The sequence below is a fragment of the Cololabis saira genome, chromosome 8, assembly GCF_033807715.1.
Source record: "Cololabis saira isolate AMF1-May2022 chromosome 8, fColSai1.1, whole genome shotgun sequence".
Classification (NCBI taxonomy): domain Eukaryota; kingdom Metazoa; phylum Chordata; class Actinopteri; order Beloniformes; family Belonidae; genus Cololabis; species Cololabis saira.
The window spans coordinates 49,451,039-49,478,627 of NC_084594.1; the positions used below are offsets into that span (position 1 = coordinate 49,451,039).

The 27,589-nt window shown below is 45.0% G+C and overlaps 2 protein-coding genes across 2 annotated transcripts in view; one reads left to right on the top strand and one right to left on the bottom strand.

The window, feature by feature from the left end:
• Positions 1-2,445: 2,445 nt before the first annotated feature.
• si:ch211-117k10.3 (Krueppel-like factor 15) overlaps positions 2,446-27,589 on the top strand; it is a 50,417-nt gene continuing 25,273 nt past the window's right edge. Inside the window, exon 1 of the mRNA XM_061728206.1 lies at positions 2,446-2,588. The gene's annotated coding sequence lies outside the window, so the exon portion shown is untranslated. The remainder of the gene's footprint in view (positions 2,589-27,589) is intronic.
• LOC133449608 (lactosylceramide alpha-2,3-sialyltransferase-like) lies at positions 25,643-26,864 on the bottom strand. The gene has a single exon (XM_061728779.1). It carries the CDS (start codon positions 26,769-26,771, stop codon positions 25,665-25,667), a length of 1,107 nt encoding a protein of 368 aa, XP_061584763.1. The 5' UTR covers positions 26,772-26,864; the 3' UTR covers positions 25,643-25,664.

Here is a 27,589-nt window from a genome sequence, read left to right on the forward strand (position 1 = left end):
ATTAATATAAACACATCTTAACAATTTAACAGTTTTGCAGTTTCTCTTTCTTCCCCTGTTATAATCTTATGCCCCCACTTTCTGTTGTTCAGTGAGAGAACTGAGCTCTAACTTCTCCTGTCAGGACTTTAAATCTGGGCTGGATGGTGTCAGGTTCTCATATGCATGTGGAGGTGCTCATTGATGAGCCTGAAACGATATTTAGTTTTAATTATGTTCACTGTGGAGAAAGCTGCTTCACAGCTGTATCTGGACCCAAACATGGATGTTTTAAGATGGTCAGTTTATTTTTCTGTGACTTCAGTTCAGACTTGAGTGGATATGTTTGATGAAGAACTTTGTGTTTTGTTTCAGTAGCGTTTCACTTTCGCACTTTGAACGCCACGGTCTCTGAACGTATGAGACACTGGTTTTGTCCCAGTGGGAAGACTGAACAGGATGAATTTGTCCATTCCGGGTTGCATATTTAAAAATACAGCGAGGACAAAACTTACTTTGATTTTACTTTAAGTTATTTACATTAATAAGTTGTCAGGACTCAGTGTGTCGGGTTTCATCCGAGCCTGATCAGCTGCGACGGGCACAGCCCGCACCGCAGCTCTCTGGTCGCGCTGCAGCAGTTACTTTCTGATGCTTTTTCGAAAGCCCGAACAGTCCAGTCCAGCAGACACGACAGCCCACGCATCTACATCTACAATCCTTCAGCAGTAACGACGGAGCCCACCGCCCAAGCGGCAGCCTCAGCCGACCTCCCCGGCCGCGGGGACGCGCCGGGATAAATGAGCACGCCGTGCTCGCTTGCTCTGGGCGCAGACCCAATTAATCGATCCCTAATCCTGGCGGATCTAAACCTACTCTGTGCAAAATGAAGGATTTTCTCTGTAAATACTCTGTTTCTATAATACATCCATGGTAAATACACACCATTTCTCTTACTATTACACGTACAGCTAGCTGAGTGTCTTCTTCTCCTCATTTGGTTGGGAGTTGCTATGCAGTCCCGCGGCCCTCGCGGCCCACACGTACAAAACTGAATTTTTTTTGGCGGCCCACTAGATGGCGCTCGGCCGCGGCCCTATGGTTAAGAATCACTGAGATAGATTACAAAATATGACCACCGTCACATCAATCTCCTCTGTTAAACTAGATATTGGTAGCTACAATATTCCTTTCCCGTACAGGTGTCCCGTAGATACTTGGGAATACCTAGCTACTTCCTCATATAGGAGCTAACTACCCTTTCCGTTCTCTCCATGGTGGATATTACAAATTGGTACTTTGAGAATCAAACTAGAGAATAACCCTATGGGGAAACCGTACATCCTACCATAATATCTTCTATCCTGCGAACTGTGGTTTTCTACCTGTTGCTGGAATTCATCCAACTGGCTTACTTAATACAAAGCACAATACAGTAGAATTAACAATATAAATATCATAATATAAATGTAAAAACATGAAAAACTGCTTATGCTGGTGCTCACATATCTAACATATTCAACTCTTTAAGTTATGTTGAGGCCAACTTACACTAGGTAAAGGTAAGAGAGAGATAACTCACCCAATTTACGCGATTTGGAGGATTAGGAATTGAGAAACAACAGATCCATTGGGAAGACAACCACATTTTATGAAGTACTGTTATTAAAATGTTTACATTAATATACTGAAAATATTAGTTATCACTCAAAAGCTGTATCCAAACTGCAACTTCAACTGAGCTTTTATGAACCGACTTTAAACCTCATAATTTACCATAATTTGGATATTTCATGTCATAATTATGACATAGTCATAATTATGTAATTAGTCATAATTAAATAGTCATAATTTGTATCTTTATTTTAACTTTTTATCACACGATAATGACTTAGTATCTCATAATTACGACATGCTAAATGGCAGAAAAAAAATTCTGGGTGGCGGTAATAGGCTTCCATACACCCTTAACCCTTAGGGTTCATCAACTCTGGGTTAGTATTTTAACTCAGGGTTTGCTCAAATACGCCCTTGACACAGCTATGACTGCATAACTGTGCTCAGACATTGAACATCTTAGCTGTTGCACTGTATTAGCTTCATCCTGGTTGCTTAGCCTACCATATATCAGTTTAATTTACTGCAAAAGAATCAAATGAGCCTAGCAATGGATTTGACTTTTTTTCCAAATATATTCATATTATATGTATTCAACTGCGACTTTTTTCTTACTTTTTATGACTGTTTAATATGTGGAGCAAGCGGAAAGAGAATTATTCTCATACACTGGAGGCCACAACGTTTTTCTGTATATTGATTATAATCAACACATGGCAGCTGGTCTCAGCCAATCAGCGTGGTCCTTTTAGGACGAGCCTCTGTGGCGTTTATCCAATCACAGAGGCGGATCGGGGCTCGTGCCTCTGAGCTGTGCAGCAATGTCGTCACGTGACGCTGAGAGCAGGAATGCCGACATGGACCCGTGGCAGAGACGGGATGCTCGTGTCCTCGCAAAATAACACGACGGAAGCAAAAGAATAAACACGAAAATGAGGAGAGCCGTCGACCGCCCAGCTTTCATCTGAACATCGTTTTCCAGGAAACGCATGGTAAGTTTATCCAAATGCCCACGATTTTCAACTGGACAGAGGCAGTAGTGTTAAAAGGTTTTTGTTTGTTTATTTATTTATTAAAATATTTATTCTTAACCCATTCCACCTTCTCAGGGACTCAAAGACTTATGCATTTCGGTTGCCATGGTGTTGGCTGCGTCTCCCTTTATTAACCTTATCGCAGGGAGTTATTGCGCGTTCACACAAGATTACTTATGCATTGTCTAGTTTTCGTCGCCATATGGATGGAGGTGCGTTGTGGCAAGTCGTGTCAGCTCTGTATGAAGCCCTACGATAATATGTGGTCGACTTGGTGACTGCGGCCACAAGCGTTTCCACATAAACAAGCAGGGATGATCTTGTTTTGGACTGTCCTCTCAGGTTCAGTGTCTGCTGAGACACTTCTATGGTCGCAGGCCTGCAGTGCTGCTCGGGGAGTCTCCACCATACTTATTTTTAGCACGGATTTTAGCAAGGATTTTCTCTCATAAAGTGTTCCTATAAATTAACTATTATCTTGCAAAATTAAGTGTTTTAGGCGATAATATTATTTTAGTATTATCTGTGTTCTGTAAATGGGACGGTGATTTTTTTTTCTCGATTAATAATCTTGTATTATAGCATGATCATGCAGTTGGCCCAAACTCATTTAGCAATATGTTTTTATGTTGGTATGAATAAATAGTTGATCCTCTTTAAATTCTATATTTTATGTTTGAGGGCATAATAAAATCAGCAATCTGATTTTAACAGATAATACATTTAGATAAATATAATAGGCTCAGTGTAAATGATTATATTAACATTCAGATTATTTTATTGTCATTCAAACAACATCAGAAATGTACCACAGAACGAAATTACGATGCATTTTAGCCAAGATAATAATAATAATAATAAACTTTATTTATATAGCACCTTTCAGACGAAAGTCGCAGCTCAAGGTGCTTTACAGTAACAGTACAAATAAGAAACAACAACAGCAAATAAAACAAAAAACACAAATATTTAAGTGCAGTGATATAAAACATAACCCTCACAAAATTCAGTTCCAAATTCCTCCACAGAACAACTACTAAGATAGGATAATATAAAAAGGAATATAAAAATTGAATATAAAAAGGTAAAAATGCTGCACGAGTCGTAGGCATATGAAAATTAAAAAGATAAAAATATCAACAAATAAGAGTACAAGATAAAAATGATCATATAAAAACATTTAAAAGTAATGCAGACAGTAAAAACCAATGATATATACGGTAGATAAAAGGAAAGTGGCAGCTAAGGCGCGGTTATCTAATGTTTAAATGCTTGAGTAAAGAAATAGGTTTTACGTTGTCTTTTGAAAATATCTACCGACTCAGCTTCCCTGATGTTTTTGGGCAGTGTGTTCCATAATTTTGGGGCGTAGTTGACAAACGCTGCATCACCAATCTGCTTTTGTCTGTTTCTGGGAGCCTCTAATACAGCCGGGCATACACTGTGCGATTATCGGCTCGTTTTGAGCCGATTTTCCAGTCGTGCGACTTTTTTTTGATCGGGCCCGATTTTGACCCAATCGTTGCTTGTGCCTCGTGCAGTGTACGTGGGGTAACGACGAGAGATTAACACCTGACAACGAGCTCCCGATCACAAATCGTGAGGTCGCAAGAAAATCAAGCATGTTTGAAATCATGGTCGCTCCTCGTGAAGGAATCGCACAGTTGAAGCAGCTACGACCCGATTTGCCTCATCCTTTCGCAGAGAGCATGCGCAATCTCTGATGTCACGTCAAAAAACTATTATTTGCAGTTTAAGTGTTGCAAATTCACATTACAAATCATGTTTTAAAGGGGACCTATTATGAAAAACAAGTTTTTTCTTGTTTTAACATATAAAGTGGTCTCCCCTCACCCTGCCAGCACAGGGGAGACAAAATACCATGAAATTCTGCAGGGTCTCTGACCCCCGCCGGACAGAGTCCCCCAGTGTCACGTGACCTTTTTTTGAGCCATTCTGAATCTGCGCCTATGGTGACGTCACCATAGGCGCTCATTTCCATAGGTTCAGCCTCCGCTGCTGAAACCACGCCCACAACCAGCTCTCTGGCTCTGGCTGGAGCGGGGCTTCCTTCAGCCAGTCGGACGCGCCGCGGATCCGGGTTAAATCATCCAGGTTCCCGGGTGGTTTGGGAGCTGGGTCCTCGGAGGTCCGTCCCAGGTCGGACCAGCTTCACCCTCAAAGATTTTCAGCCAAATCTGTCGGTTTGATCCCCGGTAACGGGCGATGCGCACAGGATGCGCTCCGGAGCCGATCTGTGCGCCCGCCGTGGGGTTGCGGCGCCCGTCGCGCAACATCCGCCGGGCAGATCCGGCTGAAATTGCGCTGGTCGGTCCCCGGGAGTCCCTGCTACCAGTCCAGGCCGGTTCCTGCGGTCCCGGCCGGTCGGAACCGGTCAGATTCCCCGGTTAAAGCCGTGGTGATGTGCGCTGCTCCAGCTTACTTTCTGGTTCCCAAAGCGCGGTCCGTCCGACTAAATTGTCCAGGTTCCCGGCCGCTTTGAGAGCAGGGATTTCTGGGGTACGTCCCAGGCTGGACCAGCTTCACCCTCCGAGATTTTCATCGAAATCTGTCGGTTTGATCCCTGGTAACGGGCGATGCGCCCCGGAGCCACGCCGGGCGCCCGGCGTGGCTCCGGGGCCAGCGTTCAGCATCCGCCGGGCAGATCCGGCTGAAATAGTGCATACATGTTATTTATATACAACTCATATTTAATTTTTTTAACAATAAAGTTGCCATTTGTGAAAATTCAGTGTTGTATTTATTTACAGGCTCGGGCTGCTCTGGCGGAGCGAGGTTTATTCTCCTCACCTGCTACACGTCATTCAGGGAGCCAATCAGCACAGAGCCTCATTATCATACCCCCCCCTTCCCTTAGAATGGATCACAGAAAAAGGGGTTAGAAGCGGTAAAACTAGTGACAGGGCCCACAGGCTGGATTTATGATTTATGTAGAAAAAACAAGCTTTAGATTGTTTTTAAGACATTCAAGGCCTGTTTAAAATATACATTAAATGCCATAATAGGTCTCCTTTAATAGCAAAAAAAGACTGCATTTCCACGTATGGTGCGGGTCGCCGTGTACCCTGCGCCGTAGGCTCTGCGTTGGTGTAACGCGGAACCATAAATCAGCCTTTAGTGTGTGCGCTGTCTGCTGAACTCTTTTTTTTCTCTTCTCATTTTGCTGGGACGCCGGGTTCCTCCGCCGAGACACAACTTTTGCGGTATGCATTCTTTGTTGTGTCAAAAAATGATGCGCAGTGCACACACCCAATTGGAAACGGTACAGATATTTTGGGATTTTTTTAATATATATATAAAATTATAAAAAAAATAAAGGATCCCCATAACCTTTGATCAGGTGGGCAGGACGCACGTTTGTGTGGACACAGCGCACCCCTGCCCCAAAACCGGCCTCGAGTTCCAGTACACAGAGGTCCGACGGGAGGATCGTATAGTGTGAGCAGACAGGTCGCATCCGAGCATGGGCTCGTACAGTGTGAGAACATAAATCGTGGGCTGTGAACTTTTGAACTCTGCGATCTAGTCGTGCAGTGTGAGATGGGGCAGTCTCATACGATTTAAAATATCGCACAGTGTATGCCCGGCTTAACCCAGCAGCTGACGACCGCAGGGTTCTTTTTGGAACATACTTTGTTAGAATGTTGGAGATGTAGCTTGGTCCTTGTCCATTTAGGGCTTTGTATGTAAGGAGCAGGACCTTAAAGTCAATTCTAAATGTTACAGGGAGCCAGTGCAGGGTAGCTAAGACAGGACTAATGTGCTCTCTCTTTTTAGTTTAGATAAAAAACGGTTGAATAAACCAGAGCTGAACGATTAATCGTTTTTGCTATAATGTCTCGATGTCATAAAATGTGATTTTGAAATCGCAATGTGAGTGATTCTAGGGTTGTCACGTGGAGCTGGAGGGAGCGAGCATCAAGTCTTCATGCTGCGTGTGACTCTGTTGTGCAGCGGCTCTGGCTAAACTGTTAGATACAGTGTACTGGCTGGATGGACCAGTCTGAACTATGTTTATGTTTATGTTTATTAAGGATCCCCATTAGCCGATGCACAAACGCCAGGCTAGTCTTCCTGGGGTCCTATAACTAGATCAGCTGAAACTCAGTCTACAAGAAGAACAGAATAATTGCAAAATACTTGCTCTGATTTTAGTTAGAATGATCAAGATGGTATTGGACTCAATAGGGCTTGGTCGTCTTGACGTCATCACTTGGCGGAGCCGCCCTGTTGGAAGCTACCTTAGCTGCTCTTCGGACCACTGCGCACTGTGTACAGATGTGCTCCCTCTTCGTTGTGCCTTACTTGCAGAGGTGGAAAAAGTACAAAAATATTGTACTTAAGTAAAAGTACAAATTTTCTGCTTGAAAATTACTTAAGTAAAAAGTACCCATAAGAACATTACTTAAGTAAAAGTATAAAAGTACCTCAAATTAAATATAATAAAGTACCAAAAGTACATGGTGTAAAATGTACTTAAGTACAAAAGTAAAAAGTACAAAGTACAAAATTATTTTCTGCTGCTGTACCCCATTGGCCCCGCTGACAGGTACACCCTCAGCCTGTAGTATGCAGTGACAAAATTAAGCAACCCCAGCTGAAGGAGGATGAAGGAGACTCTTGAACTGATTGAACTTTTAAATGCCAAAACTTTAGAAGGGGTGGAATGAAAGAATCTGCCCATGGACACGCGTCGGCTGCCGCTCAAGGCTGATTTATGGTTCCGCGTTACACCAACACAGAGCATACGGCGTAGGGTACACGGCGACACGCACACTACAGTGCGCTTCGCCGCGTACCCTACGCCGTACCCTACGGCGTAGGCTCTGCGTCGATTTAACGTGGAACCATAATTCAGGCTTTAGTCCTCATCGGTCCTCGACGCGACGGTGGTTCCTCCGGCCTTCTGGCCCGCCTCTTCCAGCGCAACTCCCCCGGGAGATGCGTCTCCTTCTCGGTATGGAGGCCGCCCCAGGTGTCTCGTCACGGAGCCGCAGCCGGGCAATCACGGGCAATTCACGCGCCCCACTTCCTTCCCGTCCGCCTTATGGTTCCGCGTTAAATCGACCCACACCTACGCCGTAGGCTACGGCTTAGGGTATCTGAAGCTCCTGCACCCACCCATTTGTGAACTATACATAAGACTCCAACAACTTATAACAACGGAACTGCTCCGAAGTGTAGGCACTCACACCGCAAACGAGGTAGCCGAAGACGTCGGTTGTGCAGAAATGCGGCAGTAAGTCCTCGTCGGAGCTCCACTCTTTAGTAGGGATTTCATATGGATCCAAACCGTTAATAATCATTATTTTTTCCATATACCGATCCCTGGCTTCCTTGTTTAAGGTATCCCGGTAAATTCCAGTTCCTTTCTGGAATTTTAACATTTTTTTTTGCGTTCCGTCTGTTCACTTGGTGCTACCACACTGCTGTTTGTTTACACTCACAAGGCTGCCAACATGGCCGCCGCAACCCACTCTTGGCGACCAAGCCCTATTATTGACAAGACTCAGTCAGGTTTCATGGCAAAAAGACATCGACACAATGTCAGGCTAGCTTTGGATAATTCAGAGTAAATAGGTAGCAATAGCTTCATGTTCTTAATAGAGATGCACCGATCGATCGGCAACTGATCGGTATCGACCCGATATTGCCCCTATCGGTTTTGATCGGAGATCGGAAAATAATAGTTCAAAGCGGGCCGATCTGATGACGTTTACAACAACAAACTACCGCCCACGCGTGCGTTCCCACACCTCAGACCCAGGTCTCCTAAGGAGGCGTGGCCGGCATCGCCGGTGTGGGAGTTTTACAATGTCTGAAAAGGACAACAAATTTGCAGTTTGCAAGGTGTATCCAAAGGAGATACCCTGAGGAGGAATGTTACAAAAGAATTTCAACACAATGAAGCTGATAAGACATTTGGAAGTTTTTCTCACGAAGTTGGCTGCCGCTAAGGCAGAGAAAGAAAAGGATCAATGCCGCTAACTCCGCTGAACGTAACAGAGACCTATAAATGACTGCAAGAAAAATAAAGAACTACATCGTAAGGTGATGAATTCATATACTTTGCTCACCCGCTTTCTGTTGTAGAAGACATCTGGTTTAAACACGTAGTTAGCAGCTTGGATCCCCGGTACGCGCTGCCACGTCATAAATATTTCACTGATGAATGTCTGCCGGAGTTATACCAAACTATATACAGTCCAAAGTCTTACCCAGGATGACAGTCGTGTCAGTCGCTTCACAAGTTACATCTGGAGTTCAGTGTGAAGAGTTTCAGATAGCAGATGCTATCGCTATAGCTTTCACAAAGCTTAATAATTCATAATTAATTTTTATTTTAAGATTTAATTCCTCTTTCCACAGGAAAACTAAGGTATATAGTTTACAACTTGTATCAACTTTTAGAGAGTGACATGTCTGCTGTTGTCTGTGTTGCTGCACATGTTGTACATAATTATTACCACAGGAAAGCTTAAGCTAGTAAACTACACTTACTCTTTGTAAGCCGAGTCTAAGTCGTCTCTAAGAGTCTCTAGAGGGTGAATGATTGCTCATTGCCTCAGCCTGCAATTAACCAGACAATTCATGATACTTTCTCATCTCCTAATTTTTATCCACCTTATTCCTACGCCCCATGAGGCTTTGCGCGAATTGTGGGTGCTACTTCCGGTGCTGCTGGAACCGGCGTTTGTTTACATGCTGAGTGAACGCGTTAACCCTCTTTCTCCGAGCGTTGGGGATATAAAACATGTGGAAACACCACCTGTCACAGCTCAAACGGGACAATATCATCTTACCTCTGCCTCCTGCTGTTGAGGGATGGGAGGACGACCTGAAGAAGTGAAGAAATGCTTAGAAGATGAGAAGTATCTCATTCTTCCCAATGGGCAAAGTGGATACTACCTCCATGTGGGTAAATATTGTTACTTATCAGATGAGGGGGGGTGGCATCCCCCCTGAAATAAAAACGGTCCAAATCATCCCCCTTTCCATCCCTTATGTCATTTCATCAATGAATGTGGTTTTACTGCTATTTCAACATTTAGAGTCATCACCAGAAAAATAACATTTGACAATTTTCACCTGTTTCAAGTAAATTTTCACCTGAAATAAGTAGACAAATCCAGTGGGAGTTTTTTTTTACTAAAATGAGACATTTTAAATAGAAATAAGACAAATATTGTTGTTAAGATTTTGAGTTTTTGCAGTGATCCATTTTACTTGTCCTGTGAAGGACAGAGTCATATTGATAAGTTCAGAAAACTGTTTTTTATTGTTGTGTCTTGATGTATTTGATGTAAGCCCAGTGGATATTTAAAGCCTACAGAAGGCTGCATTTAACTGCTGCTATGTCATTCCTGCAGTATTTCTGCAGGTGTTTTGGTCACTGCTATTATTTGTAATATATTATATTATTTGTAATCAGCACAAATGATCTGTCCCAATATGATAAAATCCACCATCCCCCCTGATTTTTTTTTTTTACAATTCGAGTACTGCTTATAATCTATGAACTAATGTGACAGGTAGGCTACTTGTGAACCTTCATTAAGACAAACTGTAAGCCATCTTTTATATTTATTCTTTCAGGTCCAGCTGGCAGTGATGTGCCTGGGGCTGCAGAGCTGCAAGCTGGTTATCTGGACACCAACTGAGCACCTGGAGTTCCACATTTCATTTGACAAAGACTTCAGATACACTTCCAACATTTGTAGATGAAGTTGTAGCAAAGAAGATTCCGCTCTGCCCCTCTGTTTAAAGCTAGGGGGAAAACAGTACAACATACTTCATTTTTGTTTTCAGTTTTATTAAAAACAGAACCTGAAAGATCCCCTCCTGACATATTAGGACATACAATATAGGGACATGAATCAAAACATTTTAACACAAAAATATTGTTTAACAAAAGCACATTACATTTGTGTCTTAAGTGAGAGAGATTCAGTTTACTGTCGGAGGACTTAAGAAACCAGAAAATATTCACACCTGACAAGCTGAAATCACAATATTTGGACTTTTATTTCCTCAAAAAAATAACAATTGCAGCTGGACCTCAGTTGTTTTCATAAAATGTTAAATGAATGAAATATGTAAGTGCAGCTCTACAAACTACATACAGCACTTAACCTGTTGAGAGTTATGTGTTAAATATACTGTAAGTGTAACTGTACCTCAATTGTTTTCAGAAAATGTTAAATGAATGAAATATGTAAGTACCGGTATGTTTAAGTGCAATATTAAATGTCTTCTCAATTTGAGCTGATCCTTGTTCCTATTGACATGTGATTGGCTCAGCTGCTCAGTCAGAAGAACGGGAGTGATGAGAGTGAGGAGGAGAGAGGGACAGGAGAAGGAGGAGGAGGAGAAGGAGAAGGAGGAGGAGGAGAAGGAGGAAGAGGACGAAGAGGAGGAGGAGAAAAAGGAGGATTAAACAGGGAGAGGAGAAAGAAGAGGAGGAGGAGGAGAAAGAAGAGAATGGGGAGAAAGAGGAGGATTTAACAGGGAGAGGAGAAAGAAGAGGAGGAGAAGGAGTAGAAAAAGGAGGATTAAACAGGGAGAGGAGAAAGAAGAGGAGGAGTAGAAAAGGGAGGATTACACAGAGAGGAGAAAGAAGAGGAGGAGGAGAAAAAGGAGGATTACACAGAGAGAGGAGAAAGAAGAGGAGGAGGAGAAAAAGGAGGATTAAACAGGGAGAGGAGAAAGAGGAGGAGGAGGAGAAAGAAGAGGATGGGGAGAAAGAGGATGATTTAACAGGGAGAGGAGAAAGAAGATGAAGAGGAAGAGAAAGAAGAGGGGGAGGAGGAGTAGAAAAAGGAGGATTAAACAGGGAGAGGAGGAGGAAGAAGAGGAGGAGAAGAGGGAGGGAGGGAGGGAGGGAGAGAGAGAGAGAAAGGAGGAGCAGCAGTTTGTACAGTATATTGAACAGGTATTTTTTCACACACACACACACACAGTAGTTTTGTTGGTTGAAAATAAAGTATTTGTGTTTAAATTAAATTACGGTTCTACTTGTGCCCTTCGTGCGATCGGATAAAAGGCCTCTCCAAACCAAGCTCCCGGGCTGAATTTCAACCCCAGCCCGCCCCTGGATGGAGGGATCACTTTGCAAACCCTCTTGAAATCCTTATATGAGCACTTAACATAATATTTTTCTACAAAGGGTAAGAAATCTAAAAGATTCCCATTTCCATCTAATAAATCTTTCACAAATATAACACCCATTTCAAACCAGTCCTTTTGAAATATTGATTTGTTACCCCTTGTAATTACTCTGTTATTCCACAAGGTGGATCCATGAGGAGAGAAATTGTGGTTGAATAACATTTTCCAAAACTGAAGGATTTGTCTGTGGAAGTTGGATAATTTAACTGGAATCTTATTAATCTCAAAATCACATTTCAAAAGAAATTCAATCCCCCCTAGGTGTTTAAATATAGAGTTCGGAATGTGAAACCACATGGAATTTTGTTGCATAAGAAAGGCTTTTAACCATTTGGTCTTAAACGTACCAACCATTGACTCAAAGTCTAAGGCATTAATACCACCCATCTCATATTCTCTAACTAGTTGAGATCTTTTTATATAGTGTGTTTTGTTTTTCCACAAAAAGTGAAAAATAATTGAGTTAGCTTTTTTTTACATTCTTGGGAGATATATACATAGAGTGCCAAGGATAAATAACCTTGGAAATGCCCTCTGCTTTGGTTAACAGGTTTCTTCCAAAAATAGTCAAGTCCCTAGTTAACCACCGGCTAAGACTTTTTTCCATGTCCAATACACGATTTGTGATATTGTTATCTTCTCTTTTAACTACATTTTTAGACAACAATATCCCCAGATATTTGATTTCATTTTCAACCTGAATTGATGCAATTTTCTTGTGTACACAAGTGTGAATGGGAAGTATCTCACATTTTTTAATATTTAATTTTAGGCCCGATGCCTTGGAAAATAAGGAAATCTTCTCAAGTGCTTTTTCAACCATGAGATTATTTTTTACCAGGATTGCTGTATCATCAGCAAACTGGCTAATTTTAAATTCCCTATCAGAGACGTTGATGCCTTGTAATTCAGTGCTATTCTTAATGAGTAAGGCCAACAACTGAGTAGTTAAAATGAACAATTTGGGGGAAATGGGGCAGCCTTGGCGGATACCACGCTGGACTCTAAATCTGGAGGTAAGACCTGGGTTTAAGGAAACCGAGCTGTAAATATCATTATAGAACATCTCAATCATTTTACTAAAGTTTTTACCAAAGCCCAAAAATGTTAAGGCCTCCTAATAGAAAAGAATGTTCAACGGTGTCAAACGCCTTATAGAAATCTAGAAATAAAATCAAACTGTCATCATCAATAAATTCACTGTGTAGCAGACCTTGGATTTGAAGAAAGGTAGAGAGTCTCGACTGATGCGTAAGGTTTGTTTATTAAAGTCGCATCCAGAATCATGCCGACAGAGTCCTTACGACACCGTGAAAACTATATAGAAAAAAGATACAAACAATTCATAAAACTAGTTTCCACAGTGCGTATAAAAAAACTCATGAATGAAACAGTTCTTAATTTAATAATACAATGTTAAAAACATACACAACTATATCGAATTGTCAAAGGAAACAACCAGAAAACAAAAACAAACATCGTACCTCGCTGCGCTCTCCAAGGAATGCGAAACAAACAAACTGTTTTCCTCTCGCACAAACAGAGCAGACCCTGAAAAGGTGATTGTCTGTTCGTCACCATCAACACCAAAAAATGTATGGACTGACCGGGACAGAGCCACGATGACAAAAGGGGCCCAATCCTGTATGAAATGCCCAGGGAAGTTTTAAGGTTCACCCGGCTGCCATGAAGCCAGCTGATCATCAACAGCTGGAGCCGCCCGCCGGACCTTTTAAATAATGTGGGCGGATTTCCGGTCAATTTACATACAAATCATATTAAATACAACATATACACAAAAGAAATTACAATTTTAAGACACATCCAAAGAATAATCCACTAAAATTATACTCATAATAAATCCAATGTTTATCATAAAGAAAAATGTATTAACTAAACAAATTGGCCCAATTCGGTCCTTTACACACTGTAATTCAACATATAAGCCTAATATGATTGTGAATATTTCTACCTTTTAACAAATGCTGACTGGCATTCATCAATTATATCATTTAAACCTTTGTTCAATCGGTCAGCAAAAACATGAGCCAAAATGTTGTAATCGTTACATAATAAAGTAATTGGTCTCCAGTTATCCAGGAGGAGTATGTCTTTATTTGGTTTTGGAATTAGAATGATTATCCCTTGTTTCATTGTGGTTGAAAGGTTACCAGTTGAGATACAATCTAAGAGAGCTTTGTGTAACATCACTCTGATGTCTTTCCAGAAAAATCTATAAAATTCAGTCGTTAAGCCATCAAGTCCAGGTGATTTTCCGGTAGACATCTTCAGTATATCTCTATCTAGCTCTTCAATTTTTAAATTTTCCTCCATAAATAATTTAAAATCAGCATCAATGACTTTATTAAATTTCCTGATGGCATTTAGAAAAAAAAGACGTATGTATCAGAATAACTGGATTTGTATAAGTTGCTATAAAACCCTTTTATTTCACTATTGATTTGAGCTTGGTCTTCAATGATAGATCCATCTATACTTAATTTATTAATTTTCTTTTTTGACTGTCTGTTTCTCAAGGTTGAAAAAATATGAAGTGTTCTTTTCTCCTTCTTCGATCCAGCGGGCTCTAGATCGTATAAAGGCACCCTTAGCTTTTTCTAAATACAGATGATCTAGTTCATTCTGTAACTTGTTTAATTCAACAAGTTCCTCTCTTGACAGCTTCGGTTTTACACAAAGCTTGTTAATATTAGTAATTATGTTTTGTTTTTTTCAATTTAGAGGAATTTTTACTTGCCCAAATTGCAAGTTCTCTTGTCTTAAATTTAAGCCATTCCCATTTATTTACATCTGACATTTCCAAGGCATCAGTTTCCACTATTAGCTGTCTAACATCCTTGCAAAACAAATCATTGTTCAAAAGCGTATTATTGAATTTCCAAAGGTGGTTAAGTCCAGGTTCAGGTGTTGAAAACACAAAGGATAATGTAATAACACAATGATCGGTTAAGGGCGAGGCAGAAATATCACATTTACTAACATATTTGACTAAAGGAGAAGAAATGAGCCAATAGTCTATCCTTGAACTTTGACCATTACCAGGTTCAGGTTCAGGTTCAGGTTACTTTATTGATACCCAAGGGTAAACTGGTTTTGCAGTCGAGAGTTAAAACAAGCAGCAGAAAACATACAATCAGTTCAGGCATTTAAGAAGAACACATACACATAAAACAAGAGACAGATGGATTAAACCAAGAAAACTGAATAGAGCTAGGGTTTTTCACCCTCCAGTAATCCACCAAATTTGCTTTGTTTATCATTTCAACAATTAGGTCATCATATTTGTGACACTGTGCCCTTGGTGGTTGTCTAAATTGAAGTCGCCTCCAACTATAATTTTGTCAGTTGAATACGTTCTCATACAATCAATAAGTAATTTACACAAGTCAGAAATAAACTTTTTGTTTTTACCCCTCTCATTGTAACCGTAGACACACATCAGAATGAATTTTTCATCATTTATATCAGCTATTACCATCAACCAATGACCATTAGTATCACTTATGTGGTTAACTACTTTTCCGGGAAACCTGTTAAAGAGAATCATAACACCAGCCGAGTGTGACGTCCCGTGACTAAAAAAAATAGAGTCACCCCACTGCAGCTTCCAGAACTTAACATCCTCTTCAGTAGAATGAGTTTCTTGTAGAAAAACACAATTGTCCTTTTGCTCCTTGCAAAACAGAAACAAAGCTTTTCGCTTCACAATGTTTTTTAGCCCCCTAGCATTTAACGATATAAAAGATACCAGAACTATAGGAAGTCTTTGTGAAGCACAAGAATTTAAAGATGCGCAGGAATGAGTCTAACTGTCCTTGCCAAAAAAATAATGTGCCGTTTACTTTCAGAACTCACCAGGTGAAATAGAAAAAGTCATCTGGAAGATGGGAGAGCTTTGCTCATTTGGGATCCACTCTTTGATTGTTTATCAGCGCATATCCTTCTTTCAAGAAAGCTCTTTGACCTCTCTTTCTGGCATCCTGTACCAGTGGGCATAACTTGGAGCGGGCCTCTCTGTCTTCCTTCGAAAAATCTTCTTTGAATTGAATGTGTTTCTCCTTACAGACCGTGGCATCTCTGGACCTCATCCAGACTTCATCCCGGACCGCCCTTGTCACGAACTGTATAATAACTGACCTCAGAGTGTTGTTGGAGATGGCAGCATTGCCTTTCTTACCCAGACGATGCACCGTGTCAACAGTCTCCCGAAGACGATCCACTGATATGGGCACCACTCTTGTCATGATCCCGATGACAATTTCCTTGGTGTTCTCGCCCTCTTTTTCCGGCAGACCGTTTAACCGCAGGTTCCATCTTCTTTTATATCTGGCTTGTTCAGCAACAGCTTCTCTGTTTTCCTCATGGAGCTCACTTACTTTCTTCTGCAGCCCGTCAATGCTTTGCTTGTTTTCCTTGATAGCTTCTGTGTTGGCCTCGATTCTTGTCTCGAACTTCTTCAGAAGTTCAGTCTGATGATCCATCTTTACTGTCAGTATTTGTACTGCATGTAAAATTGCCTCACACACCCTGTCGTCTGGAGGGTTTTGGTCGCTTTTCTTTTGTTTTTTGGGGTGAGGAGATTTAACTGGAGTGTGTTCTAAGTTAGATTTCCGTCCCTTAGGAGTTTGCTCATCAATCTCGATGTCAGCTACATCTTCATAATCGCACGCTTCATGAAGAGCGGCCAGGTCGTAGTCGTGGTCATCCATTAGCTTGTTCCCTTGAACTTGGTATAAACTTCTTTAGTAGGCAATAAAGTTCTGATGAAGCATTCCAAACCTCTGCAGGGACACGACGCCGCCTTGCAGATGACTCCTGAACTCATATCCCCCTCAAGGCATTGACATGCAATTTCCAGTTCCTGAGGACCCCTGCCAGGACAACGACTTGCCGGCAGCGCATTGTCTCATTCAGTGCCTCTAGACATTGTCACTCCAGTTCCTGCGTCTTACATCCCTGCTGAGACAGGCACCGGGGAGCGGATCGGACTTCCAGCCCCTGCAGAGACAAGACCATATATGGATTTCCTGACGAAAGATCACACCTTTGACTGTCTCTCTTTAACTTGTTTATTCCTGTCGTTTGTTCTTGTATAAAAAGCTTGTTACAAAATCACTCGAGGTCAGCCCACCGACCAAGACACTGCGTCTGTGTAGGTCTGCTGACCGCCGGCTGAATAATAAAAACTCAAAACCACAAAGCGGACTTCTGAACTGGTTTGATAAATTCCTCAACAGTTCGTAGTTTACCTCAATTATCTCCAGATACTTTGTGAAGAGTTTTTTCTAGTTTGTTCTGTGTTGTAAACGGTCTAGAATCACATTCAAGGACGAGAGAGAAGCTATTTTTAACGGAGCCTGCAATGTGCGTCTGCTCACTCCGCCATCTTTGATCCTCTCGCCTTGCTGAATCTTTAGATTCAGGGTGTGAATGGGTTAGTGTGTGAATGTGGATTTAAATTTTTTTGTTTTTTCATGTTTCCATAGAAACATTTTATATGACGTAATTTTGTAAAGGATTGTCAGAATGGGTTGTACAGTAAATAAAGTTGCTTGAAAGTGTGTAAATAGTTTAATCATAGGTTAGTGTGTGTGTGTGTTTTGTCCGTGCCTCGGGGTGAGCATGGCGTCCCCGGAGACGCCGCCGTCTCTGAGGCATGGAGTGCGGATTGTTCCGCAACCCAGCTCAACGGTGGAGCAGGTGCTGCTGGCGGTGGGGGGGCAGGTGGGTCATGTTAACATCTGGGATAACGGCTGGGATATGACAAACAACTGTTCCTGCTGTCCCGGACATGGTGTTTGGACGGACTGACGCCTTTTTGGGGTTTGGTGCTGGATGCCTGGAAGACTCTGGCCTTCACACGTCGACCCGATGTCAGACCTGGGATGTGGCTGTTCGAAGAGCCACTGTTCGACAACGTCTTCCTGTCGGCCGCTGTTTTCTCTTCAGTGACTGTACGGAGTGCTTTCAGAACAGCAGGGATTGTGAAGCTGGGGCATCTGTCCCTGACTGCTATAGAGACACTGGCTGCAGCAACCGGCATCCGTTCCACCAGAGTGCTGCAGAGTCTGGTGAGAGAGGTGTGGCAGTCTCTGGCGGCACCTCTGCAGGACTTTGCACAGGACAGAGCCCTAGCTGTCCTGTGGAGCGAGGGCAGTGAATACATCTTTCCATCTCTGGATGTGAGTCCTGCTGTGGCTGAGGGGACAGAGGAGCCTGGACTGCTCCTGTCCCTGAAGACTCCGGACCTCAACCGGTTTGACTCCTGTGGTGGGAAGCAGCTGTACAGGAGCTGCGTGAAAGGTGCTCAACCTCGGGTCCTTCGCTGGAGTCAGGGAGTCGGGGTGGACGCAGGTTTTTGGCACAGACTCTTCCCCTAAAGGCAGCTGGCGGGTCCTGTATAAGCCTCCTGTTGAGAGAAGGATGGGGGACATCCAGTGGAGGATTATACATGGAATAATAGCTACGAACAGATACAGAGCTCGCTTTGATCCCAGCACTGGGGAGGGGTGTCCATTCTGTGGACAGACAGAGACCTTGGACCACCACTGTGGTGTCCTGTCCCCGTTTGGTCGGTCTCTTTGGCATATTGGAAGAATGGGTGGGGGGCTTGGGAGAGGTTTTCTCTGTTCCCCTCTTCGTCTTTGGGCCAAAATATTCTTCCAGAAAAAGGAAAGTGGCGGTTCTAATCAATTTCATATTGGCAAAAGCTAAATTAGCCATTTGGAAGAGCAGAAAGAACCAGCGGAGGGGAGTTGGCTGGATTGACCCAGTCCACTGCCTGAGGGGTCTGGTGGCGGCCCGCCTGAGGGTGGAGCACACGTTTTTTAAAGTAACAAACAACCTGGAGGGTTTTATGGATGTGTGGGCAGTTGAGCGAGTGTTGTGTTCAGTAGGAGAGGATGGGTCGCTGCTGCTGAATCTTTAGATTCAGGGTGTGAATGGGTTAGTGTGTGAATGTGGATTTTAATTTTTTTTGTTTTTTGTGTGTTTCCATAGAAACATTTTATATGACGTAATTTTGTAAAGGATTGTCAGAATGGGTTGTAAATAAAGTTGCTTGAAAGTCTTCTTCTTCTTCTTCTTCTTCTTCTTCTTCTTCTTCTTCTTCTTCTTCTTCTTCTTCTTCTTCTTCTTCTTCTTCTTCTTCTTCTTCTTCTTCTTCTTCTTCTTCTTCTTCTTCTTCTTCTTCTTCTTCTTCTTCTTCTTCTTCTTCTTCTTCTTCTTCTTCTTCTTCTTCTTCTTCTTCTTCTTCTTCTTCTTCTCCCTATTCTTCTTCTTCTTCTTCTCCCTATTCTTCTTCTTCTCCCTATTCTTCTTCTTCTTCTTCTCCCTATTCTTCTTCTTTGGCGACGCTAGACGCCAAAAAGCGCGCCCACCCTTCATCTGATTGGTTCAGACAGAAAAACTTTGTGCCTCAAGCCCCACAATACGGTTTGACGTACATGAACGAAAATCGGTACACACCTGTATCATGTCGCAACTTAAAGAAAAGTCTCTTGGCGCCATGGCCGAAACCGAACAGGAAGTTGGCCATTTTGAACATTCTGAATTAATCGCGTAATTTTGGAGCAATTTATGCCATTCCTTCGGCAGTTAATATGGCCCGAACCGTAACGTGCACCCAGGTGTGTTATACATCAAAATATGCGTCTCCGGTCCCCCCCGCTGCCTCCGCGGCAGGGTGCCCCTCTGGTCTTGGAGGGCCACTTTCGTGGGGGCGGGTGCACCTGCCCGCGTCGGCTGGCGGGGCGGCTCTGTCTCTCCGGGCAGGCTGGCCCCCTGCCGGGTGGGGGTCGTTGGCCTGGAGGGTGAGGGCCTCCTGGCCAAGTGTCCGGCCCGGACCGGGTGGCCGGGGATTGCCTGGGTCGCGGTCCGCCGCCGTGGGATCTCTGGCTGCCTCTTCCCGCGCCGTGGGGGCCCCGCCCGCGGGCCCTCTCGGCCGCCGCCGGGTGAGGGGGGCCTCGCAGGCGGTGGGTTGCCTCCCTCCTACTTCTCCCCTCTTACCCCTTTTACACCAAGCTGGTTCCAGGGCTGGTGCTAGTGCTGGTGCTAGAGCCGGTTCGCGGTTGGTTTTAAGTAAGAACCGGTTGAGAACCATTTGCTTTTACACAAACTGGTGCTGGCCAGCAGCTGGCCAGAGAGCCAGGTCATTACGTTACAGTATACGTCACCACCACTCCCCCTCGTTTTCATCCCTACCCTGATCAGGAAGCTGAGACCCAAAAGCTGTTTTAATTTCAGCTGTAGCGCTGTTAATGTGGCACTTTATTAAGTTTTAATATTTTTTCAGGTAAAGTAACCTTTAAGAACCCCTACCTGGGCTCAGTTTATCCAAATAACGCCTGTTAAGAAATTTGCTCTGAAAATTTCGGAATTTCTGGCTGATTTATGGTTTCGCGTTAAATCGACGCAGAGCCTACGGCGTAGGGTACGGCGCCCGTCGCCGCGTAACCTACGCCGTAGGCTCTGCGTCGATCGTCACACCATATGAGGAAGCCGTTACAGTTAAAAGCTGTTTTAATTCCTGCTGTAGCGCTGTTAATATGGCACTTCATTAAGTTTTAATATTTTTTTCAGACGTAAAAGTAACCTTTAAGATCTCCAACCTGGGCACAGTTTATCCAAATAACGCCTGTTAAGAAATTTGACTCGAGAGCCGGCAGCTCCTCACAGCCGGTGTTCTGCCATTTTTTGCTGCTTTGCCAAAACATGCTACCTAATGGTTTTCTACCTTTGTAGAGCTACAATTTTATTGTGTTTTACTCCCTAAACCACGTCCTTTTTCCCCAAGTGGTCCTTGTCTCTTGCCAAGCCGTCATTGTAAATAAGAATGTGTCATATACTATTATATCCTTAGACGCGGAAAAAGCATTTAATAAGGTAAATTGAAAGTTTCTATTGGCAACTTTGCATAAATTTGGATTTGGCGAATCTTTCATTGACTGGATAAAAATATTATACAGCTCTCCCAAGGCACGTGTAAGGACAAATGATCAAATCTCTACAAGTTTTACCTTGCAAAGAGGCACTAGACAGGGTTGCCCTCTCTCATTATTTGCAATATTTATTGAACCTTTAGCAGCAGCTATTAGACAAAATCAAAATATTAAAGGTATACAATGCAAAATATTAGAGCACAAAATAAGTCTTTATGCGGATGACGTACTCCTCTTCCTCCAGAACTCACGATCTTCACTATCACAGACAATTGCACTTATAGAGGGATTTTCATCTCTGTCTGATTATTCTATTAATTGGTCTAAATCCACTGTTTTGTGTGTTAACTGCAATTTTAGGAATATAACCAATACTCAATTACAATCAGGGAACATTAGATATTTAGGCATAAACATCTCCCCTAGGCTGTCAGAGTTAATAAAATTAAATCATGTTCAGCTTATAAAGAAAATAGAAGATGATCTTTCCAGATGGAGCTCTCTCCCCATCTCGCTCATGGGTAGAATAGCCACCATTAAAATGATGGTTTTACCAAAAGTAAATTATTTTTTCTCAATGATACCATGCAAACCCCCTCTTTCCTGGTTTAAATCGTTGGACTCATATGTTTCAAAATTTCTGTGGAAAAATAAAACTCCACGTATTAGTTTAAAGACATTGCAAAAATCCAAAGAATATGGAGGTTTAGAGTTACCTAATTTTCAGTATTACTTCATAGCCAATAAATTACAGTATATTGTAAAATGGTCAAAAGATCATCCTTTAGATAGTCAATGGCTGGACTCAGAGCAAGTGTTTTGTAATGAACTAGAAATCTCAGAGTTACCATTCATTAGTCAAAGTATCAAACATCATCAATGTTTCAAAAGCATTAATATTAGCACAACTTTATCAGCTTGGTGGGAATTTCTTAAAGTAGCTAAAATTTCACTTTTTCCATGTGACCGTACACCCATATGGAACAACCCAGACATCGTGAAAAATGATAAAAAGATGGTTAATTTCGTTCAATGGAGAGATCAAGGAATACGGTATTTACAGCGCACGTAATTGTAGGAGGACAGTTTGTACCTTTAAATACACTTATTGTTCAATACGGAGTTAGCAGGAATACATTTTTAGAGTATCAACAACTTAAGGCCATAATAAATAAAACATACAAAATTAGCCAATTAGATTTACAACTTCCCGTTAAGATAACAGATGTATTTGAATCTAAGCACTTTAAAGTTGTTATCAAAACTCTACAGGTTAGTGTCTAAAACTGGACGATTCAGTCTCTCTCCCGATCTCCAAGTGGGAGGCGGATCTCTCTCTTAATACCGACCAGTTTTCTTGGTCACAAATATGCTTAAATACGTTTACTATGACTAAAAACCCAAACTTACAACTTATACAGTACAAAGTTCTTCATAGAATACATTATACTGGACAAAGGATGTTCCAGATGGGCTTTGTCACCTCTAATATCTGTTCACAGTGCACAGAGAACACTCCTGATAATTATATGCATGCTTTATGGTTCTGTACACCGGTACAGAGGTTCTGGAGGAGATTTGTGAGGATTTTATCCACATGGATCAACCACAGAATCCCAGTGTGCCCCACGGTATGTATATTAGGTCACCTGGGAGACATTGAAATAGAACCTAATTGGACACACCGGGTTCTCGCTGCCTTATGTATCGCAAAGAAAACCATTCTAGTAAATTTGAAACAAAAATCCAGTTTATGTATCAACCATTTAGGAATCTTTTATCAGATCATATTAGTAGTGAGATAATGTCTGCCTCCACTGAACAACATTCGGCTGAATTGCACTCTCTGTGGTCCCCGATTATTGGCTTCGTTACCTAGTGGGGGCGGGGGGGTGGTGATCTCGTAGCCCTTGGGTTGGGGGTCGGCTGGGGGGGTCTGGGGGGGGGGTTGCCTCATGGCGATGGGGGGGTGGCTGGGGGGGCTCGGGCGGGGGGCTGTGGCTGGGCGTCTCCGGGTCTCCCGGGGGGGCTGGGCCGTGGACGGGGGGGTCCCACTCGGAGGGCCCGGCCCTGCCTGGGTGGGGGGTGGCTGTCTGCGCTGGGGGGGCATTGCTGCCTTGGTCCTCCGTCGCTGGGCAGGGCCGAGTCCCCCTGCGGATGTGGGGACTCCGTGACCCTTGGGGTGTCCGCCGGGGTGGCCCTCGGGGGGGGGGGGGGGGGGGGGGGCCGGGTCCGGGGATCGGGCTCCCCTGACTGGGGGGTGCACGGGCGGGCACGGCGGCGGGGTGGCACCATTCCCAGGTGTCTATGTCTTATGTTGTCAGTATGTCAGTATGAATGGGAGGATGTTGGACTGTTTCCCCCTCCGTCTGGGGGCGCCCATGGAGGTACGGTGGGGCCCTGGCCCGGCTCGGAGGGCCGGCCCCCGTCTACTGGATGGCCGGTGGCGGGACGCGGGTGTCTTATCAGGGCCGGCTTTGCTGGTCCTGCTTCCTGGCTTCGGCCTCCGCTCCCCCTCCTTCCCCCCCTACACGATTCATACGCACATAGGCGAAGGGCGGGGGGTCCGGGTCGTGGGGGGCATTGTCCCGCGTGACCCGCCTCACGGTTTTAACAGCAAAATAGACACTGCACATTCAACACTTAATAAATACATTTGACAAGGACACGTAGTTCGGGAGGGGGGGGGGGGTCGGTGTCAAATCGATACTTGGCCCTCCCCCCTCCCTGTTTTTATGGCATTATTCACATACACTCAACACCAGGGGCGGGAGGGGGTCCCACATCACCCACGCTCCCTCACCGGCCTGGGATGGGTGGGTCGGGGTTCCCGGGCCTGGCGGGGCTCGCCGTGCAGCCTGGGGCGCCTTCTGGCGGTGCTGGACTCCTCCGGGGAGGGGGAAACGGTGCGTGATTGTGTGTCTGTGTCGGTGAGAATGCGGTATGGAAGGGTCCTGCCATGGAGGATTCGGGCCTCCATTGGCAGGACATCAAAACTTAATAATTTATCATTATTATATTATACAAACATGGTTATTATTATTATTATTATTATTATTATTAGTAGTAGTATTATTATTAGTATAGATATCGGATAGTTGAATGGATGAATGAATGGGATGCCTGGGTCTGGGGCCCTCCGTTGTCGGGCCTGCACGGGTGTCGCCCTGTTGGGGGGTTCCCTCTCTCCGGGCCCGTCTCCGGTCCCCCCCCGCTGCCTCTGCGGCGGGGCGCCCCTCTGGTCTTGGAGGGCCACTTTCGTGGGGGACGGGTGCGCCTGCCCGCGTCGGCGGCCGGGGCGGCTCTGTCTCTCCGGGCGGGCTGGCCCCCTGCCGGGTGGGGGTCGTTGGCCTGAAGGGTGGGGGCCTCCTGGCCACGTGTCCGGCCCGGACCGGGTGGGCGGGGATTGCCTGGGTCGCGGTCCGCCGCCGCGGGATCCCTGGCTGCTTCTTCCCGCGCCGTGGGGGCCCCGCCCGCGGGCCCCCTTGGCCGCCGCCGGGGGGGGGGGGGCCTCGCAGGCGGTGGGTTGCCTCCCTCCTACTTCTCCCCTCTGTGGGGTTGCCGGTGGCCTGGGTTCCGGGCTCTTCCGTGTCGGCCTCTGGTCTCGCGGGTGGCGGGGTTGCTCCCCCCCCTCCCCCACTATAGATACACTTCAGGTGGAACACACACACACACACACACATATAGTCACTTAGTCACATGCATATACACACACACACACGCATGATCATATACATACACACACACACACATAGACATACACACTGGCTTGCTCACCTGCATGCTGGCTCTCTAGTTTTTGGGTTTAGGTAGCGGTAGCGATAGCTTAGCTCAGACTGCGACGATCAGATCTCAAGATTTAGGTTGATTGCTGTTATTGTTTTGGTTGGCTCCGTGCCGGTTTCGTGCTTTGTTTGTGGTTTTTTGTTGCAGATTTCCAGTGCTTGACGTGTGTCTCCGTGTGTTCCTGCTTCCTGGATTAGCAGTGGATGTCGTCACCCACCCCCCCCCCCCCCCCCCCCAAAAAAAAAAAAAAAAACACTGGGTTTGTATGTGTATATTCATGTATGTGTACGCATATGTGTGCGTATATATATATGAATATATATTAAATATAGTAATAATGCACATATATATACTTTTGGTTTCTACCGTCATGGTATCAATCATTAATATGTGTGCAGACAAGGTAAAAAAAAAAAGTAAATAAGAATGTGTTATTAATGACCTGCCTGGTTAAATAAAGGTGAATAGCCGAATAAATATTAAATAAAGCGATAGAATAGGTGTTTTGGTCGGCTCCGTGTCGGTTTTGTGTTTCGTTTGTGGTTTTAGTTTCAGATTTCCAGTGGTCGACCTGTGCCTGAGATACCCATTGATTCTAGAAGAGAATTGAAAGCTAATTTAAGATTATCGCTTTCAACATCCATATGAATATTAAAGTCACCCACTATGATGAATTTATCTGTACTGATCAATAATCCAGATAGGAAATCTGAAAATTCAGACAGAAACTCTAGATAAGCACCAGCAGGGGGCCGGTACACTACCACTAACACAACTGGTTTCTCTGATTCCCAGCTCGGAAATTTCAGACTAAGCGTGAGGCTTTCAAATGTATTATAATTGCACTTAGGTTAAATTTTTGTTTGGAGACTGGAGTTATAAATTGCTGCGACTCCTCCGCCTCGGCCCGTGCTTCTAGGAATGGGATGATTAAAGTAGCCGGGCGGAGTTGATTCATTCAAACTAACATACTGTAGCGACCCTGCAGTAATGTTCAGTTATGTTTAGTAATGTTGTCATGTTCAGATGTTCTGTACATTAGTCTCTAAACATTGCATCGCAACAGGAGAGCGTGCTTTGCAGTGAAATCCAGCGGGTGTCAACTGGAGCAGAACAAACAGTGGATTCCTCCCGTCAAGTCAGTGATGGCTCCGTCGGCCAGCAGGCTCTGCAGAAACTGAGTTTCACTGTCCACGTTGTGCATCTTCTCCTGCTGCATGACGCTGAGCGGCAGCTGGTCGTAGTAGTGCAGGGGCACGCCCTGCTGGGACAGGTTGTAGCCGAACCCGGCCAGGCTCACCTCATCACACAGCAGGCTGGCTAAGTTCAGCGCAGACACTCCCAGGGTTGGCACATTCTGGTCCCAGCCCCACAGGCGTTGTGTGGGCTGAGGATATTTCAGGAGGTCTAATGCATTCTCTCTGATGACCTGGGGGTTCAGGAGTCTGAACCGCTGAGGTTCAAGAGGGACCTGGTCTGGAACTTTCTGCCAGAAGAAGAACCAGTCCCACAGAGGCACACGGAGCTTGTTTATCATGGCAGAAATCCAGCTGAAGTCAATTTTCTTATACACCACCGCTACAAAGAGCGTGTCTGTGTCCGTGTCCACCCAGCGGAGCGGCGTGCCCTCCGGGTAACTCATCCTGATGCTGGTTCGATTCCCAACATCAGCACTGAACTCTCCCAGAGGACCTCTGTTCAATCTGATGATAATATCAAATCGCTTGATCAGAGGGCCGAGCTCCAGGCCTTTGAGGATGCCTCCGTTTCCCACAACGACACATCGTCGACATTTACCGGACGTCTTCTCCGGCAGGGTGGCAGAGTGAGAGCCAGGCAGCAACTGCAGCAGGTCCTCAACTTTGCCCCGGAGATTTTTAAACCCAAACGGGGGTCGGTATCTGAACAAGTCGTCAGGAACCGGCTTATCGCTCCACAGGAAGGGTTGCGTCGCGTGATTGACAGCTGGCATCCGAGCCAGCAGGTTGAGCCTGGCGCTGTTGGGACGACACTGACCCTCCAGCACCCTGCGCACATGCTGATGCACGAGTTCTTTATGCGCAGGGTTGACGTGCCACTGAACAGGTTGACTTGTTTCAGTCTGGAGCCGCTGCATTACGAACTTCGTGACAATGATAAAACTCAAAGCCACACCTGCAACGATTAACCACCTGTGTGCTGCCCGGCGTACAGGAAACCTCATCATGTTCTCCTTCTCCTCTGGTCCTCACGGTGCTGGACAGACAGGAGCATCCCACGGGTTCGCTCGGGACTTCATGCCGAACGCAGTAACAGTTAAACAACCGTTTTTTTGTTTTGGCGTGGTTACGGCCAACAGTAACCCATTTCTGTAACAGGTATGTGGCAGGGTGGAGAGCCTGAGTGGCTGCCGCGTCACGGAGATGGGGGTGGTCCTGGACGCACCGTTTGGCCTGAGGCCACCATGGGCCCGGCCCCGAGAGCGGCTTCCTCGGCGGTTAGGCCGACGCCGGGGACGACCCCCCCGACCGTTCCGCTGGTCGGGCCGACGCCGGGGACGACCCCCCGACCAGGAAGGCCCGGGGGGTTCTGTGCTTCCTCTCCCGCTCCTCGCCAGCCAAACGTAATGGCAGCACGTCAGGAACGATCCGGAGCTCGCCAGAAGGTCAAGCAGGAGGGGGTGGACGGTGTATGCCGTGATTTTGAGAGGGCGGACTATGGGGCCTTGGTTGGGGCTCTGAAGCGGCGGTTTGGTCAGTGCAGCCAGCCTGGTGTGCTGCGTTCAGAGCTGTCAAGCAGACAGAGACAGCCAGGTGAGCCGCTCCGCATATTGGCTAATGACATTGAAACCCTGGCACGGAGAGCATACGCCCACATGTCTCCTGAGGTGCAGAGCGAGCTGGCCAGGGACCAGTTCATCCGAGCCATAACCCCAAGAGAGCTGCGCATCCAGACTCAAGTGGCACACCCCCGCTCTCTGCAGGAAGCACTGGAGCTGGCGTTGGAGAGAGAGGTCGTTGGAGGAGCAGTAGAGGGCGGCCACCC

What these genes read in the sequence shown, in the direction of transcription:
- LOC133449608 (XM_061728779.1), bottom strand. Translation starts at nt 26,771, where the DNA reads ATGATGAGGTTTCCTGTACGCCGGGCAGCACACAGGTGGTTAATCGTT.